This window comes from Patagioenas fasciata, chromosome 3, assembly GCF_037038585.1.
Source record: "Patagioenas fasciata isolate bPatFas1 chromosome 3, bPatFas1.hap1, whole genome shotgun sequence".
NCBI classification, from domain to species: domain Eukaryota; kingdom Metazoa; phylum Chordata; class Aves; order Columbiformes; family Columbidae; genus Patagioenas; species Patagioenas fasciata.
This window is the reverse complement of record NC_092522.1, coordinates 6,459,807-6,479,065: the sequence shown is the minus strand read 5'-3', so window position 1 is coordinate 6,479,065 and position 19,259 is coordinate 6,459,807. Positions and strand designations below refer to the sequence as shown.

Here is a 19,259-nt window from a genome sequence, read left to right as displayed (position 1 = left end):
AGCATCAGGAGCTTGACACAAGTGATGCAGTTGTTGGAGACATTGCTAAAGCACGTTTGCAACAGCTTTTGTGTTGGGCTGGTGTGGTGTTTAATGAAAACCAGAAGGTGTTTGGAAGGCCAGGAGCATGAGTCATCTCCACTTTTCTTTCTGAAAAGTTCATACAAGCTGCTGGAGGTGTCCAGTAACATAGACTTGAAGAACACATCTGTGTGTGCTTCTGCAGGCCACTGTCCCCCTACTCAGAAGTGGCTCAACTGGGGCCAGCTCTAATTGCAGGCATGTTAATCTTGGCTCTAGGAATGTGTACTCACATCTCATGTGCAGCCAGGTGCTTAAAGGCCGCAAAAAACCCAAAATGTAGTGCTTCCCATTCATTTATTGCTATCTGTCCGTTTGAATTCTCTTCTAGTATGTCTTCTCCATAAAAATCTTTTACAAAAACATGTCTGCTGTGGTACCTTTGAATAAGTGTATTTTGATTCAAAAATTTGTCCTTTTGTATAATCATTTGGATGAACTAATGGCATTTGCACAACTTCTTGTTCAGAGAGTGCTGAGAATGTGGGAAAGTGGGGTTAAAACCCAAAGTTTTGGTTCACGCTATTTTCTGGTTCAAGACTGAGCTCAACAACTTTAGTTTTTCACATGCTGTAGTACAATGCAAAAACCTCTACCTCAGACTTGCTTCTGGAATGCTGGAGTGTAGAGCTTTTTATTTTTCATTCTGTGGTTCCACACGCATAGTAGGGGTTTTTTGTGTCTGTCTGAGTTAGAGTAACTGCCCTGGGTAGAACTGAGACACTTAGTGCATTTTTATGGGATGAGCATCTGTGTGCAGATCAGTAGCTGAATTTTCTGGTGTGCCGTTACATCATGAGGGAGAATTTTCTCTTTCCATCTTTAAAAGAAACTCAGCTTTGCAGCAGACGTCTTGTCAAATGTTGTTTGTTACAATTTTTCTACTCTTGTTAGTTTTGTAAGATTGAGTTTAAAAAAAAAAGGACGAATCATTTACTCAGCCATTTTAAAATAATCTTCTTAAACTAAGAATATGATCTCTTCAAAACACTGTAATTACAAGAAGATAATCTCAGCTAACACAGCTGACAGTCAGCAATTCAGTATATCGAGACTCTGCATTTGTTTATATTTTTAATGAATTAGAGCTATTGAAAACAAACCCTGTGAACTATAGTATCAGAATGTTTCTGGACTCACCTCAGGATTTTAACTTCTTTTCATTATTCTTTTAGCACTTCTGTTACTACCCTCCTTTGAAAATGTTAAGAATGTGCTTGTATTTTATATTGTAAACTTCATCAGCCTTTGCCCTTTTTTCCTTCACAGTTTAAGCTTTTTTTTCTCTTAATTGTATTTCTCTTGTAGTCCAGCTGTTAACGCACCAGAGCGTTTTGTTTGTGTGTTTAGTTCAAAAAGTCTTTGAACAAGCTATTGGCAGAAAGCATTACTGCCTTAATATCCATCCAAAAGTGGTTCCTCATGTTGTGCATTACAGCATGATACTTGAAAGCTGGTGACAAGGTTATTTGAACTCTGAACAAACTTGGAGAACATATTCAGCTCGTTTTCCTTTCTTACAGCTGTTGTCAAGTATTATTTGCTTACAGAATGAAAAGGCTCTTAAGGACTTTTTGAAGGTGATGTTGAGCATTTGATGAAAGAAATGCATGTTTTCTCTCAATGAGAAAGTAAGACAATATGCGTTGCTGCTTAAATTTCTCCTAGCAATGTTAACAAAAGTGGTCATAAATACAAGTCAGTAGCCCTTACTTGTCCAGGAATTAAAAACAACAGAATGGCTCATTTTTCTTCTTAGCCTTGAAAACCAAAAGCCTTTTGCTAACTGCATGAGCAGATGCTTTCCTCTTAGATCGCAGCTACCGATGAGGAGAGTGGAAAAGCATCTGCACTGGACTGAACAGTAAAGATTTCCGCTCCCAGCCAACAACCAGCTCCTTGCGGTGATGGGATGTGGAAGAGAACAAGTGTCACACCTCAGGTTTAGCCAAAGACCAGAGATCACTCTGTTAACTTGAAACTGTGATCTGTCTCTCTAGACACTGGTGATTCATTCCGTGCTACTTGGTATTGTAGGAAGCACGGTGCTACTACTAAACCAGAGAAAAAGAAAAAAGGAGCCTGCCAGTCCTAGTTTTCTACGGTTCAAGGAGCTGCAGCATCTTTAAAGCCTTAAAAAAAGCCTGTTCTCTCTGAAACACTTGTTTGAAAGGTTATTGTGAGTCACATTATAGTTCTGTTTTTCTAAAAAAAAGGAAGAAGAAAACCTCTTTTGATCTTGTTTAATTTGTTAAATCAGATTAAGGCATTGAACAATTATCTCTGTTATTTGTTAAAATGTATTTTCAAAATGCTTTACACAACTTCTTTTGAGATTTAGGTGCTACTCTTCTGAAAGGGACTCTGAAACTAGTCATTTTAAAATGCAGTAAAGGGTGCTGTGTCAAATCATTATTTCCTTTGCTGGACACATTTTCTTTTGTCTTTTCAGATGTTATTTTTATTTCATACAAGCAGGAGAATTTTAAAACTGGTTACTCTTTTGGGGAACAATAGATGAAAATATTTTAAATAGTTTTTTAGAAACAATGTATGTGCCTTAGGTGTTTTTCCTAAACATTAACTTCAAATGATTACTTTCTGTCTGTGATACCTTTGCTCTCTCTTTCTAGGTAGTGATGTAGCTCATGAAGTGGAAGATGACAAACCCAGGAAAAACCAGAAAGATGATGAAGAGCAAATCGCCAAGTACAGAGAACTTTTGCAAAGTATCCAAGAAAAAGAGAAAAAACAGGAAGAAAAGGATATAGGAATAGAGATTAAATGGGTTCCAGGTAAGCTATATTTTCTTCTTCTACTAACTTGCAGGATATGCAGTATTAGTGTTCTGATAGGAATATAGGCTGAGGTGTCAGGTTTATGGTAGTAGAAAATGATGTTTTCTTTCCATAAATTGAAATCCAGATTGATTACAATGAGGTAAAGAAAAGAATTAATTTGACTGAACTCAGTTCCTCAGCTATAAGCTTATCTTTGTTACTTCTTTTTTTTGCCAGGTTTTTTTGGTGCTTTGCTTTTTCGTTCATCCCCTTATAGATTTTTCTTGAATAAAATTCATACTTTTACCATAGAGTCATAAAACATACCTGCAATTTTAAAAATGACAACCGGTATGATTTAGAAACGTAGATTAAAATTAGAGGAGAATGGTTTTAAAATCTTGCCTCCATAATGCTGAAGACTTAGGGGAACAGAGAAAGGTGAAGCCTGACCTTCCAGTGAGACTGCTCTGTGGGAAAGCAAGCTACTGGGAAGAAATCCCAGCTACCAGGGATATTTAAGTGTATTTAGTGACATCCAGATTTTCATCTGGAAATACAGCATATAGCATTCCAGCAGAATTCATCCTGACATCTGAAAACCAATGTCTGTTTTTTTCCTTTATGATGAAAAGGCAGCCAGACTGATCTTTTTCCCTTTCCCTATTTTTTAAATGTGTATTTTTTATTTATGGGTGTGTGCTTTCCACGAGATACAATGAGCCAGTTAAAGAACTTGCTACATCCACAAAGGGTTTTCACTGTGGCCTCTCCTCCTTGATCCTGGCTCAGAGCCCATCCTGACTTGCCTGTACTAGCCCTGGCACTTGTTAGATCTCTTTGCCAGCTTAATTTCCTCTGCTAAGAAAATGACAGAATTATTCTGGAAAAGAAGAAAAAAATCTGGATCTTTTCCACTGAGTTAGTCAGTCGAATAGGCAAATGGCAGCATGTAGGGAATGCTCAGGGGGTTGAATTATGCAGTCCAGGGGCTGGGGAAGTGGCACATTACTTTTTTGAATGCTGTGTTGGCTCAGTAGGTGTAAGGACCCAGCCTGATCTGATCCTGTAAATACTGAGACCAAAGACATAATAGAATCCAGCCCTTTCACCAGTGATGTGTTAATTCCAGCTAGGAATACATATCTAATTATATGATTTACACTAATATTGTTCTGAATTCACTCTGGAAACTTCTGTTGAATGTAAATGCTCCCTTTAAAAATCTTGCTCGGGTCTGTACTGAGTCACTGAGATGGATTGAACTGAATGGAATAGTTTTATTCCTTGTTCTCGATAAGAGCTACATTCAAAAGTATACACTGGCATTAAAAATAATTGTGTGTTTTCAGTTGTGCCTATACAATTCCAATAATTTCTAGCAAGAATTCTCTTAAAACTTTGAAGAGAAACCAAGTATTGTGCAGGATAGGACAAGTGCTTGCAGACACAGCTTTAGCGTCATGTTTTACTTCACCTATCCACAGTGTGTCACTATTTGCATTCTTGATGTTGCTCACTTAGTAGCTTTGATTCGTTGTGCCACAGAGCATTTAACACAAATGAGTTTTCATACATAGGTAGCTGTTATAAGATTTTTACAAAGATTGGTTGTTTCCGCCTTTCAGACTGAAGGTGGAAACCACAGTCAACAATTGCCGCTTGAAATGGGCTCTGTGTTTATAATATATAGGCCAGGCATTGTGTAAACAGCTAGAAAAACTACCATTTTTGGTGTTTGGGGTTTTATTTGTTATACAGTCTGTCTTCCAAAGAATCTTGCAAATAGTATGAGTGAAATTGTGTTAAAAAAAGGTCTAGGAGTCTAGAGCAAACCATTCATTGGAGGAGATGGAAAATGGTTTTAAGAGAAACTAAAGGAAACTTTGTTTAGTCTCTCTTGCACAGGGAGAGCAATAAGTTTTCTGAAAGGTTCTGCCTCTTAAAGCTGTGCCTTGCATGTTACAAGTAAATTATATTAGTGTTTAGAAGCTGTAGTAGAGATGGAATCCAGTTCCTCGGAACTGAACTTGACTTTAGAAAATGGGATGTGTTTGGTATTATATCTGGTCCCAGCCCTTCCTGGGCTTCCAACAACAAACCCAACACACACCTATCCTCCTAACCATGACCGACTCTGTCTAGCGTCAATTTTATGTCTGTGCACTGGTTCAGATGTCTTCATATAGTGATGGGTTGGATGTGCACGTATGTGCAGTTTATTTTACATTGGTAGTTTATAGTGTTTGCTGTCAGTGTAGCAGCTCTGATTTTGCAGCATGTGTTAATGTCTCCTCATTTCTTATTCTGAAAAAGTTGAAGTATTATCAAAGAGCAAAGGTTCTGGAAATCACAGATGGGTTCACTTCTTTGCTACTTGGCCTGTTCCCTTCCATGAGGTCAGTCAATACCACTACCAGCTCTTATCCCCTGGAATATGGTTTTCTCAAAAAAATTTTCTCCAATTTTTTTTTTCTTGAACAATTGTGCTCATTTAAATTCCAAAACAATTTCATTATGTTCAGTTGGAGAATTCTGGTAATTCAAAAATAGTTTTGTCTTAAGACTCCTTCGTTTTTTCAGAACTAGTTTATGTCTGTTGAAGTGTGTTTATTATCAAGATCTGCCTTAATCTGCTTGACTTATTGCAAAATCTTTTTCCTGACCCAATGTTTAATATAAAGAGAGTTACAATAGTTAAATCTAGGAACCTTTTCAACTGAAAGGCAGAGATTTGCCTTAGTTTAAAAATTTGAGTTTTGGCACAAATATTTACACATGGTTATAGAAAGCATACTTTGTGGATGATTCAGTTATTCTTGAATCAAAATAGTTTTAAATAAACCACAGTGCCAGCAAAAATAAATTAGATGTAGTTCCAACTCTCTTTGGTCTGTTTCTTTTAGGCACAAAATAAGTGTTATATTTAAGCATCCATCTGTTTTCTTAATCATAACTGATTTGAGTAACAATTACTATGCATCATTATCCAGCTCCCAAACCTCCCTTTAGAAGGTGAAGAGGGAGAAGATCACAACTGCATTTCTTGATGCTATTCAGCCAGGTTTTCACAGAGATTTGTTTTTAATTGTACTTAAATTCTTCATTTGGGAAGAATACGATGTAAATATTTAGCTAGGCTTGAAGGAAACTGTAACATTTGTTTTCATCAGAGGTAGAATAGCTGGCAGTCAGGTCTCCATAAAGTGCGTAGTGAACCCCAACTGTATGTTGTTACAGATTATATGGAGCACAAGAAATGTTCATAATGGAATATATATATCTCAATCTATATCATTGCTTAGCATATTCTCCACACTTGACATCTTGGCTGTTAAGGGTGGTGGGCAGTTCTACTATGTTCCAGGTAAGCTATATTTTCTTCTTCTACTAACTTGCAGGATATGCAGTATTAGCGTTCTGACAGGAATATAGTGTGAGGTGTTCAGGCAGTTCTACTATGTTAGGAACACTTTTCGGATGTCTTGTCTTCAGGGGTGACAAATTCTGATGTTATCAGAATATTTCTGTTTGCCATTCCTTTTAGCTTCTGCAACAAGGTGTTTTGTTTTTCTGGTAAGGCATTATGTGCAAGATGAACTTCTCGTTTAGATTTCCTGAAAATAGAGAAGCATCATCTTAGCTTCTAATAACCGTGACACTTGCAAGCTGTTAAACTTCCACAAGTTTTCAAAACTAAGTGTTTAGAGGAGTACAATTTCTGGCTTGCCCACCTTCCCTCACTGTCCCACCCATCTGAGAAGCGACATACTTGCATTTGTTATAGTATTTATCACACTTTTAATCCTTTAACTTGGGTATGATTTGGTTGTATGCTAATATAGAAGACCTTTTTCCCCTCTTTTTCTGGCCCTTATTTGTGGAGATTACGTAAGCCTAGTGTGATTCATTTAAAAAAAACCCACATATATAGATAAGGGTATAAATTACCCTTATCTATGGCCAGTTAATAGTTCTACCTCAAGTAGACAATTCCTTTCCCCTTTTGCAATCAAAAGCCTTTTTGACCACTTAAACACACTCTTCTTCTCGGGAAGTGGTCTGGACAGTAGTTTCTAAGCCATTCTAATCTGTGGAGAAACTCTAATGCTTTTCGTGAGACTGCCAAATACCACAAGAAAGGGCTGTATTTTCCTCCAAGTCCTTCTGTGCCAGATGGATCAAATGATTCCATTTTCCAGGCAAATAAATCAGAAATCTTTTAACCTCCTTTGAGATTTTGGGCTTTTCTTTTTCTGGAGATGTGACGTATATTTTTTTTTAATCCAGTATTTAATGTCTTCAGAGACAATCTACAAGGTTGCTACCTGACCAGTAATTTTTTCCACAAAAGTACTGTGAAATAATATCCAAAGTAATATAGTTAAATTTCTGGGAAGCTGACAACTCTTTCATTGTCTTTGGAGAGGAAGAGGTGTAAAATTGGAAAGAACTTATGTTGGAAATAATATTCTTGTTGTATGAGAGGGTTTCTTAGGGGCATGTTTTTAGTGAACCTATGCAATATCTTTATTTTATTGTGGCTTTGCATTTTCTTGCTGGTTTAGTACCCAGTTTTTGTGACCATAACAGTTTACCACTTACTGTTAATTCTGGCTTCTTCCCAGGGTAGAAGAAGGACCCTTTATCTTTATTTTGCTCTACACTTTTCTTCCTATAAGGCATGGTTTAATATGATTTTAGATCGTGTCCACACTTTGTGTTTCAGACATGTTGTAACCAGCTCTCCAGCCTTTGAATTATTTTTGGAGTGTCGACAGGCGCAAGAACAGGAATTGGTGTTTGCAGTTTTTCAGAAAGAAATGTTCTGCCTGCTTTTCTGACGATGGGTAGAACGGTCCGTGAAGGCTGCCCATTTTTTCCATTATGAACTCTGTTTTTGGTTCCTTGTTACTTAGAGCTGGAAGGAATGATGAGGAGTGGGCACTGGCCAAAGGAGAAACCTGGGAGCTGGGAGAAAGAATAGGATCTAAGTCTAGGACATCAGGAGAGGTCTAAGTGTGATTTTTTTGAGCAATGAAACTAGAACGAGGGGCAGGATTTGGTCAGGTGAGGGCTGGGCTGGGGACATGGGGATGCTGAAGAGAGACAGTTGGGACAAGTAGAATTGGGGAAGAAATGCCAAGTGCCAAACTTGGAGGCAGAAGAAAAACATGATTCCTGTATGCTCCCAAGGTCTGTCAATCATGTCATAAAGGAGGATGTTAAATATAGGATGCCTGACTCATTTGTTACAGAAGTTTAAAAAGAAAAAAGTGTGTAGTGAACAAAGGTAGGAGAAAAATACTTCAGTGCTCAGGCTGTTACCTCCTACCAGGGAAGTGAATTGTCTTTCTGCCACTGAATTCTACTCCTGTGGGCTGCAAGGCAAGGCAAGCGCGTTCATCTCTTTACATCATAAAGTTTTGGTTTTGCAAGTGCCCATCTTGAGAAGAAGGGTTGAAAGTGTTTAAGTTGCATCTGAAATCAGGATTTGTTCCCATAACATGCAAGTGGTTTGTGATGGAAAGACTTCTGAAAAAACATTCCTGAATTTTTTTCACCAAAAAATGAAGATTGCTTTTAATGAAAGGTCCTATTCTGGACTTAAATATTCTAGATGTCAAATGGGGATGCTCCAGTAATTTAATTGATTCTTTTTTAAGGTGATGTTTTTGCAGCATTGAATACTGTAATGATACATAATAGAAAGCTTCATTCTGTTTCTAGAGTAGGGTTCAGTTACGTTTGGTAGTTTTGCTGTGCATTACCACGGTCAGTAACTTAGCTATACATTGAGCAGTAAGACAAAATATTGAGTAGTTGCATGTTCATGATCTGTAGATCAAACAGTTAAGATCCTCTGGAAAAGGTAAAATATGATCATATGATCCAAAAAGCTAAATTAAAAGTTAGGACATACTTGTCCATGCAGCTTCTAGTGCTAGGCTTTGAAACAGTGGCAGCCTGTCGTAAACTATGGCATTTAATGGAAACCTAATGGACGCATCCAAGCTTAACTGATCCTGTTATGTGAGAATTATTTAGAGCCAGATATGTTGCAGTTCTATGGGGTTTACTTTTCTAGGACTCTAGGAAAACTGTCATGCTCTGGAAGTAAAGAGGAAACTTCCTTCAGCAAAGTATGAAGCCACCATTCCTGCTGTTGACAGGTCAGGAAATTGAAACTTGAAGGTTTCCCTTACAGCAAACCCCTAACAAAAGGACACAGAGGAGGCGCAGGTTGGAGTGAATGGTCTAATAGTTACAGTCCCTCACCAAATCTTGATCTTTCAGGTCATGTCACTGCTAAATACAAAATTTACTTTTGGTAACTTGATGTGGCCAACCAAATAAGAGGATAGTTTATTTCTCTTCTATTTTTGATCTTGAGTTAATAAAATTTGAACAGAGATAACAGAAAACATTCTTTCAAATATTGGTTTTGTTTCTTTGAGAGGCTGGTGCGTTTCAAGGAGTTTATGCCCTTAATCTCTGTTTCTATTTATCTTAAGCATTGAAGATAGACCTAGGTTTACTGTCATACCAGGTGTGTACTGGTTTTTAATTGTAGATAGTTTTCTGTTGTTAAAGCAGACTGGTACTAAGTAGCTTTCAAAGATTACTTGAAAACTTGTCTAGTTTAACGTAATCCATGTCGTGTGACATTAGTACATAATGCAAGAAATTATTTGTGGTTTTATTTATGTTTTTCTGTGCTTTTTAGCTACAAATCTATTTTTACTTTAAACTTAGACAAATAATAGCTGTTTCTTTTACAATGATGGATGAATAATACACTGGTCATCAGAGATGCTGCAGCATTGTCGGAGTGTGATCACAGAGACAGAGTTTCAGCAATAGAGATGATATTAACATATATAGCAACTTTATTGTGGGAGGGAGACACGCTGATACAGCAACAACCGGATAATATCTGTGAGGAACAGAGAGAGCAGCTAGAGAGGTTCAAGCCAGCTGTGACATGACCCTGAACTTCATCTTTTGTACTTTGTTTTGCCATGCAGAAAAAATGGGAATTACTGGACTGTGTTTGAAATGTGTTTGTGAATCTTAACTAATTACAGTAAGATAGATTACATATAAAAGCTCTGTATATGTCTGTTGTTTATTTTTGTTGTGTTACTCGTCCTTAGAAAGGGGCATGTGTAGATTGCAGACTCATGTCTGGAGAGGGAGACCTTTCTGAGGAATAGCAAGAGTGTTGGGAATCAGATGGCACATGAACAAGCTTTTCTTCTGGCTCTTGTACAATTTATTACTGAAGAAATATTTTATTTGGAAAAACATATCCTATAAACTAATCTTATTTATAAATACGTTTTAAGCAATATTTGTTGTTTTCACAGACTTATTAAAGAAAAACTAGATGGTTCTTTTACAAAGGAGAAAACAGTTGATTTAAAAAAATAAATCTGATTAATCTCTTTTTTTTGAACTTGCTATTTTTTGTTCTAGGCCTCAAAGAAACTGCTGAAGAAATGGTCAAAAACAGGTTGGAAGGAAAGGATAACCTAACTCCATGGCAAAAGTATCTAGAGAAGAAGAAAGAAAAAAGAATGCTTAAAAAAAAGAGAAAGGTAATGTTTGCATTGGCCACTGGATGGGGAGTTGTTTGTTTATTTTTCTTAAGTTGCTGTTACTGTTTGTTTTGGATAAACTAAATACAAAATGGTACTTTATAGTTTGAATATGCAGTGGTCACTTGTTTGGAAAGACTGAGAGTGCATCATCCAACTTACAGATCCTTGGAATATATAAATAGCCCTTCTTCAGCTATATTAAAAGCTTTCAATCTGTGAAACAGATTTTAAACCATTGATTTGTAGCAATTTTTAGTATATTCTGGTTTGATGATGTTCAGTATTTCAGTTTTCATCTTCATAGTTACCAACAGAAGAAATATCTAATTCCAGTGAAAGTTAAGTAGTAGTTTATAGGTTGACTGAAATAACGTCCGTGCTTTGTCACAGGCTACTGCTGAGAGAGACCAGAGTGAAGATGAAGTTCCATCTGATGTTGATCTCAATGACCCATATTTTGCTGAAGAACTTAAGAAAACAGGTAGGTCAAGACAGGTGACTTCTGGAATAAATCTGCTCTCTCTTTAAATAATGAACTTTAGAAACAAAGTCAGGCTAGAGTAAATGCAGAGATAGCATGTTCAGAATGAAATCAAATCAGTGTCATTTGCCTAAAGTTATAGGTGATGTTCTTGTAAAATGATGCATATTGTGATATGTAGAATGGTGGGGAACACTATTCTCTTTGCTTTCACCAGAGACCATTATTTAGCCAATTTCTGGGGATGGCTGTTAGAAAGAAGCTGACCATCTGCTCCCCTAAATATTCCAGAGAAAAGAACTTCATTGCTTTCAAAGTCTGTTTTCTTTTATATAGGAGGAGACAGATACGGATGGGCATCTCTGAAATTTGGGGCAATTACATAAATGTCAAATGTTTTTTGCATCGTAACCAAAGTTGTCTTTCAGAAGCAATCAGTTTTCTTTTATCTTAGTCTGATACATGTTTTTAGTAGTATACTCTGCCTGCCTAGAAACCCAAATAGTGAAATGTAATATTTTAGGAAACAACTTGTCCATTTTAGATTTTTTTGGGTGCTTTTTAGTCTGATGTTAAAGTTAGCATTTCCTGTGGTGACAGCAAATTTATTTGTGTATGATTTAGCTGGTTAAAATGTTAAGGAAGGAATAATCAAGAAGTGTGAGTTCCTGGCTTTCCGTGCTTGTGGGACCCAAAACCTAAGGGTGGCTCATGCTATGGTATTAAGAAAAAAAGACAATTCAAAAATTAGGTATTAAGGAAACAAACAAACAAAAATAAGCAACAGATTTACAAATATCACCAGTCTGTTGTTTTGGTTGTGGTTTTTTTTAGTCTGGCAGTGCAGATCCACGTTCCATTTTAAAAGAGTAAATTACTTTTAATCTGATACCAGACAGCATAGGTTTCTGTCCTGATTGTTTGAAGATTATATTAGGAGAAAGTAAAGAATTAAAAGCCAAAATCTGGATTTCTTTGTGTCTCAATCTGCTTATGTATATGTCTTCATAGTCTGAAGCACAGAACAATATGGTGAGTCCTATCCATGTTTTAAAGAAAATATCACAGTTGAAGGTGTCATGCAATGCTGTTTTCTGCCATGCTTTCCCGCTGACTTGTGTATAGGCTGTTTCAGGACTTACTGTAAAGATGCCGTTCCTTCTTTCCACCACTTTTTTTGTTACTAGAAAGATTATGTAGGTACTCTCGTACCAATGTTTAATGTTTCAGTGTTCTCTGTGAAATCTCTGAAAAAAATGTTATGCAAGAAATTCTTTCTGTCATGGAGGGGCTCAGCAGAGAACAGTTTTATCTGCAGATTTTTAAACCTTTTTGTCCATAATACAGCCAACAGGCTTTTAGTGTGTGTGGAGTCTTTGGGGGTAGTAAAATAGACATAAAGGTTAAGAAATTGAAGCTATTGTCTGCAAGATTACTGATAATCTACAGAGAAAGAGGAGAAAAACAGAATGTGGCTAACTCTGGAGAACTTTGAAAGGAGGAGTACAGTGGCTGGCTGCAAGCCAGTTGACATTTGAAGGATGATTACACAGCACAACTTTGCCTGGCTTTCAGCAAGTTTACCCTGAACAGCCTCTGTCTCATAGCTGGGGTTGGTTTTAAGCGCAGCGAGCTTATCCAGTTGGGGAAAATGGGTTACGGTCTCCTTTGAAGTAGATGGTAGTTCGGCCAACTTTGTATTTAGGGTACAGGCAGCAATAACTTGCATGATCATTATTTTTCATAAGCCTTCCACAATGCCCCTGAAAGACTGAAATTTCTCCCTTAAACTGGCTGTCAGATGATCTTAGATTATGCTGAAAAAGCATATGATAGGATATATTTGCAGACGCAGGTGGACCGGAGCAGAAACTGTGAGGACGTAGTAGTATCATTAGGGTTTTGCGGTGGTTTGTTTGCTCCCAAACTGAATTCACTTCTTGACTGTAACGTGGATGGGTCTTGTGTAAGTTTGTTTTTGACAAACTGAGGCAACCGAAGGGAAGCAAGAGCATAAGGAGCTATTAGCCAAAGGGCCTGCTAAATTTGAGTGCTGTGAAAGGAACACTGGAAGTTACGGCAAGTCTACTCGAGCGTAAATTCATCAGGTTTGTCTTTGTTCCTCAAGACTGTTTGTGAAGCTGGCAGTGATTCCTGTTCTGTGGATGCTTCATCCTGGGAGAGGCGAGAGAGAGCAAATTTTTTGTGCCTGTTGTGCCCAAAGAGTGTGTGTGCAAATTTGCACTCCTGAAATTCATAACAGTGCCTGCCTTGCACAAACTTTTCGCATACGCATCATCCCTTTGTGGCTCTTCAGTAGTACCGCAGGCTGAAATGTAAAATGCTGCATATATGTGAGCCTTGATGTTGTGTTTCAGAAGCTTGATTCTAGTTTGATGTTGTCAAGAAAAACATTATTTGCCTTTTTTTTTTTACATTAATGTGCATACAGTTTCAAAAAGTGCTGTAAAACTTTCATTTACCTTGGCCAGTTTCAGTCTTTCTGCATTTGTTTCTGTGGGCGCACAGAAAAGGTTCACGTAAGACAGGATGACTTTTGTAGCTTAAACTGTTGGAAGATTAATAGATGAATAGGGTAATTGCTAATTAACACGAGAGCAACATCCCACTCTTGGAGATCACTGAATAGTTTCAGAACATTTCAGACTATTAAACATTATTTCTATTGATCTCTCTTTGAGGAAAAGGGCTACGTTAGGTTATGGTAACTCCTATAGGTTCCAAACCATTCGGTGCCTTCTCATGATCTAATTTATGATATATGTAGGAACTGATGGCTTTTTAATGCTGGAAGGTAGCAGTATGACTGCGGGGACATAAGAGGCTAACAGCAAAATCTGTGTATAGTTTTGGGACCTGTACATGGAAGATAAAGGTCTTTGCAAGGCTTTGGAGACTGATTTTCAAGCTGCTGAGTAAGATGAGAGATCTTGTGAGAGGAGTTTTTAGCCTGGGATCTGTCTGTGTACTTGATAAGCTTTTACTGTTAGCACTGGAAAATTGTTGATGTGCAAAATCAATGTTGCAAACTAAATTCTGGAGCTGAATATATGTGGGGAGAGGGACTATGTCAGAAAAAAGAGAAAATTATGTATTTGTGAATTCTGAAACCAAATTATTTTCAGCACGATGCAAAGTTTTTAGTGCTCAGAGTAACTTTCAGGTACCAGACTGTTTTTATTAGCTGCACAGGGTCATAGGAAGAAATAAGTAGTTTGATACTAGTGGCTGGTTCACCCCCATATGCATCAGCAGATGTCTCTGAAGGCATGAAGATCAGCAATCATCAGTTCTGGGTTTCTATATACAGTGAAGGACAAGGAAAAGTGACTTGAGGAGCCCTTCTTTCAGCATTGGGTGGGAAGGCTATGCCATTTACTGATTTAACTTCGAGAATAATTGTCTCCAGTTTGTATTTCTGTGCCCTGTTTCATCTTCTGTAGTTTATCCAGGTCTGGGAAGAAACAAAATATTTCATAGCTGTTGAAGCCTTACATAAGGCATTTGTTTCTCCCTCCCACACATCAATATAAATTGTGTAGGTTAGGTAACAATATTATATCTGAATCTGATTTTCCTGCATAGTTTCTGGAACTACTAAATCAACAGTGTAGTTCTTGAGCTGGAGACATTGCTCATCTGGATAGTTTATATTTTGGTGGTGGTGGTTTGTTTCTTCTAGAACTCCTTTTCCAGCTTGGAATTCATTTGGAAATAGTCAAGAGCATAATCAAGGGAGGAAAAATTGTTCTTGAAGAAATGTGTCCTGTTCCAGATTATACTTAGCGATGTAACTTGACATTTTTCTGGCATGTTTGTATTCCTAGTCCGACTACAAATCTGGCTTAACAAAATGGAGCCAATTATCTTCCTTAAGAGTACCCCCAGCGGACTGTAATAAATTGCCTGGGAATATAATACCAAACTCAAAGGTCAGAGTATGCGGTTCAGGTCAGGAAAGCTTCTGCTTTCCCTGCTCCTTCTAGACTGAGGTGTGCAGGCCTTCCAAAGAGAATCGTATTCCACAGGATTCCTAAACGGGTCTGTTTTGTTAAAATTTGTGTTTGACTAATGTCTTGTGATGTTACTTTTCACTATGCCTGTCTAATCAGCGCTGTGCATCTAAAGTAAACTCTAAGAGAGTAAGAAGGCTCCACCAGAAGAATATTCAATTCCGTCTGTTCCAAATCAGTCATATTTTCATTCCTGTGATTCTATTTATGTCTTTTTTGCAAGGATTTTTTTTGCTCTAGCATGGCTAACAGCACAATAGGGTCTTTTAGCCTTGTATGTACATTTTTTAAACTGTTTCTCCTTGTTCTTCTTTTTGACTGATATACCCCTGTTCAGCTGGCAGACTGGATACAGAGAAGAGATGTGCATTTGCTATTTATTCTAAAGTATTTACTGCATTGTCTTCTTAAGAATGAACAATTTGAGAGCTGCAGAGCACTCCAATTACATTTATGAATATATAAACTAATTTATCTTTAAAACGCCCTGGGAGTGGAGCAATTTCACATGTCTGCCTGCATTGTTGTAATACTTCTATCTACTCTTTATGAAAAAACACAGTAAAATCATTTTTTCTGTTATTTTTGTTGACTTGTTTGTGCCACTTGAATACTGCTGCCTCCTTAAGGTCAACAAATTTTGAGTGGATTTGTATGGCTTAAAGTCTAACTGGTGTTTCTTTTCAGTCTTTTTCTGCATCTGATGTTTAAATATTGATTATAAGAAAGTGAGACACACTTAGAGGTTCTGTTCATAGGTAAATGATGCTGTCTTGCATAAGCTCAAATAAATGTGTGCATGTCCTATATTTGCACTTAGGTTTAAAGAAGAAGCCAGAATCAGTTGCAAGTACCTCAGAGGATGAAGATGAAGTTGAAAAACAGAAGGTAAAGTGGTTTAAAATGTTAAGAGGTACAGATGTTGCGTTGCCTGAATTCTGCAAATATTTATATGTTTGTGAGCGGGACTACTGAATTCCATAGGATGGCAATAAAATAAAACTGTAGCATTTTAATAGTGAGAGCTTTTGGAACAAAAAGGCAAGGAGAATGGTAGAAGGTCCATGCCTTTATGTTTTAAGATCACGCCAGGGTATCTTTCTGGAAGGTTCTAGTTGAACCCAGCTCAGCGGCGTCAGGTAACACTGAAATGTAGGGGCACAGAAGACAAAAATGGTTGAGCTGATAGTCTCTCTGCCTTTAAAACTATCCCCATGTGTTTGTGTGTTGGGTGTTGCTGAACATTTACTTTTAACATCAGCATGGTATGAAACATTTGTGTGTTCAAACCTTGTCCTGTAGGCTTTTAACCTTGAAAATTGAATTGTTTGCTATTGCGTGTTTGCTTCTCGTTCTTTCTCAGGACAAGTTAACTGATTAGATTTATTAAATGAATATATGCTAATTTTTTATTTTGCTCTTTAAATATCAATATAAAATGGTATCTGTTTGGGATTTCTAAGTTATGGTGTACAGTTTACATACTAAATTACTAGTATATTTGAAAGTTGAATGTGGGCATTTGCAATTATTCTATATGTAACAAAAAGGAACTAAACTATTGTATTTAATATTACACCTCAATGTTAAAAGAATGTTGTTATGGATGAAATAACACTGCTCTGACAACCTTATTGCAACTCATTTATATGTATGTAGACTCATACAGGCTTTATTAACAATATGCTATATTTTTCATAGAAAACTTGATTTCATTGTATATGTGAACTTTCTTATTTTGTAACAGGCTGAAATGGCCCTGCTTATGATGGATGATGAGGATGATGCCAGAAAACATTTTAATTATAAAAAGATTGTAGAACAACAGAATTTGAGTAAGAAGAAAAAGAAGCTTTTAATGAAAAAGAAAGAATTACTAGAAGATGACTTCCAGGTAATGGTGTACTCAGCTAGAACCTTTGTTGATATCCATTATTTCCAGGACAAATTGGGTGGTTTCACATGCTTCTCCTCCCTTTCTCTATCTGAAGGAGAAGTACTAGATCTACTTTCTTAGGGAGTTACAGGCTCTTTTTTAAAAGCGAGAAATATTCTGATACAGTGTTGAAGGGAGCAAACTCAAACTCTGTGTAAGATAACAAGACTCTGTTTATGCAAGGCCTTGTACAACTCATTGCGTAAAATACTCATGGGTATGCTTGTTCTGATTGATACCACTGCTGCTTTCATTCTCAACAACAAGCCTTTCCTCGGCTTGCCAACAGAGGCACGGGCAGGATTTGTACAAGCGTTCACTTGTCTGTTTTATTACCAATAATTAATACCAATAGTATCTTCTGGCTCTCTCCTGCACACTCACTGGGATGTTGTGACTGGAGCAGTTCCAGGGATGATGAACAGTCTCATGAGCTGTGACTCCTTAGGCAGCTCATGTGTTATTGTGTTCAAAAGCTTTGCTATCGTGGATAAAGGTCACTGAAAATAAATACTCCTTTTCTGCCTTCAGGTGGATGTTGCTGATAGAAGATTCCAAGCCATGTTTACTTCTCCCCTGTTTAATTTGGATCCTTCCGATCCAAATTTCAAGAAGACAAAAGCAGTAGAAAAGATCTTGGAAGAGAAAGCTCGGCGAAGAGAAGAAAAGGAGCAAGATCTTCAGGAGACAAGCAAGGGGCAGGAGAACAAGGTGGCGAAGAAAGGAGAGGTCACTAAGAAAGCCATAGATCCTGCCTTGTCAATGCTCATAAAATCTGTCAAAAATAAAACTGAAGAGTTTCAGGCAAGGAAAAAGCAGAAACTCAAATAACTGAACTTTGGTTTTACTCAGACTTCATTTTAGTCTCAGTTCTTCTAACTGGCAGCATGTGTTAAAGGTACTACCCCCTGCTCTGATTCCCATCCACCTAAAACTTCCCAAATAGTCAATTATGATGGTGAGTTTTGAAGTAAGTAGAGTAATAATCACTCTTCTGCCACAACAAATACTGTTTTGTACTATTCTTGAAAAACTGCACATTGGAAATAAGCAATTGATGGATTTGGGGGTAGTTTGTTTTGTATCATGCCACATTTTGAAGATACTAAAAGTGCTGAAGATGGCTACAAAATGTCATAATTACGATTGTATTTATAAATAAGAGGAACACTTCTGCAGAAGTTTATTGCTGAGTGGTCTTAATGTTTTTAATGCCACGGAAGTCTGTAAAGCATCTCTCTATTGATAAAGAAGGTAGTAACATAACTACAAATTGAAGAAATTTTGTATACAAGGTTTTTGTATATTTTTAAAAGATTACATATGTGCTTCTTTAATTTCTCCTTTAAATACTTGAAGACTTTTGGATCATAGAACTAATTAATGGAAATAGTGCCATTTAGAAGTGTTTCATTAATATATATTGGAAAGAAACAGTTTAAATTGGCCTGAAGGAATTTTGGGCACTTAGCTGTGTTTTCTTCTGCATCTAAATGACATTACATCAAAATTCAACTTTTTGCTATTAATATTGCATTCTCATTAATACAGTTACACTTACACAAAGTCTTCTAGTGTTGGAAAGGGAAGGGCCAAAGGCAGATCTAGATAATACAATTTTAGAAACCCTGTTGTTTGGCTATTGTTAGTATTAGTGTCGGTAGTTAAGGTATCAATGGTGCAGGGAAAATACTGTAGGTGGAAAAGGCTCTTTCTTCGCTGGAGTGTGAGGATTGGTTTGTGTTAAGGGTTGGTTTGGTTTGTTGTTCTGAAGTGTCTGCTGTAGCAGCTCTAATGGAAATACATTGTATCAAAAAGAAAATATCAGAAACAAGGAGTTAAAGGTAATTTATAAATTTAAACAAATATCATTGATTTGAAGGCATTCTACTAATTCAGATAATTCTATTAAAACAGAGGTTAAAAACTGCAGATACTCAAAACTAGTGTTAATATGAAGGAAATATATGTCAATATGTAAAAGAGGTTATGGAGTCTGATGTAGCTCATGAGAGGCTGTACACCCAATGGCCAAAATGGACCAAGGAATTAAAGAACACAAACTAGAAATGCAGGTGGAGATGATTTTTGCAAGAGTGCTTTGCAATGATGGACCTGAGGAATATTTGCAGACCTCAGATGTTTAAATGTAATTGCTCTTCATAAACATTTGAACATCTCAGATTTGTATTCAAGCAGCTAACAGAAAAAGCTGAGGAGATATTACTGTCTATCGTACATAACTTGGATCCAGCTTCTGTGGCTTGTTAACCTTTCAAGTAATACACCTGGATGCAAACCCACATTTTGTAGTAGGAACTGACCAGCTGTGATGGAGAACAA

General features: G+C 37.1%; 1 protein-coding gene across 1 annotated transcript in view; it reads left to right on the top strand.

Moving 5' to 3' along the window:
- ESF1 (ESF1 nucleolar pre-rRNA processing protein homolog) overlaps positions 1 to 18,373 on the top strand; it is a 30,885-nt gene extending 12,512 nt beyond the window's left edge. The window contains exons 9-14 of the mRNA XM_065834275.2: positions 2,715 to 2,876; positions 10,341 to 10,462; positions 10,856 to 10,946; positions 15,801 to 15,868; positions 16,728 to 16,874; positions 17,448 to 18,373. Of these exons, the coding sequence (XP_065690347.1) occupies positions 2,715 to 2,876; positions 10,341 to 10,462; positions 10,856 to 10,946; positions 15,801 to 15,868; positions 16,728 to 16,874; positions 17,448 to 17,747 (890 nt within the window). The 3' untranslated portion in view covers positions 17,748 to 18,373. The remainder of the gene's footprint in view (positions 1 to 2,714; positions 2,877 to 10,340; positions 10,463 to 10,855; positions 10,947 to 15,800; positions 15,869 to 16,727; positions 16,875 to 17,447) is intronic.
- Positions 18,374 to 19,259: the final 886 nt, after the last annotated feature.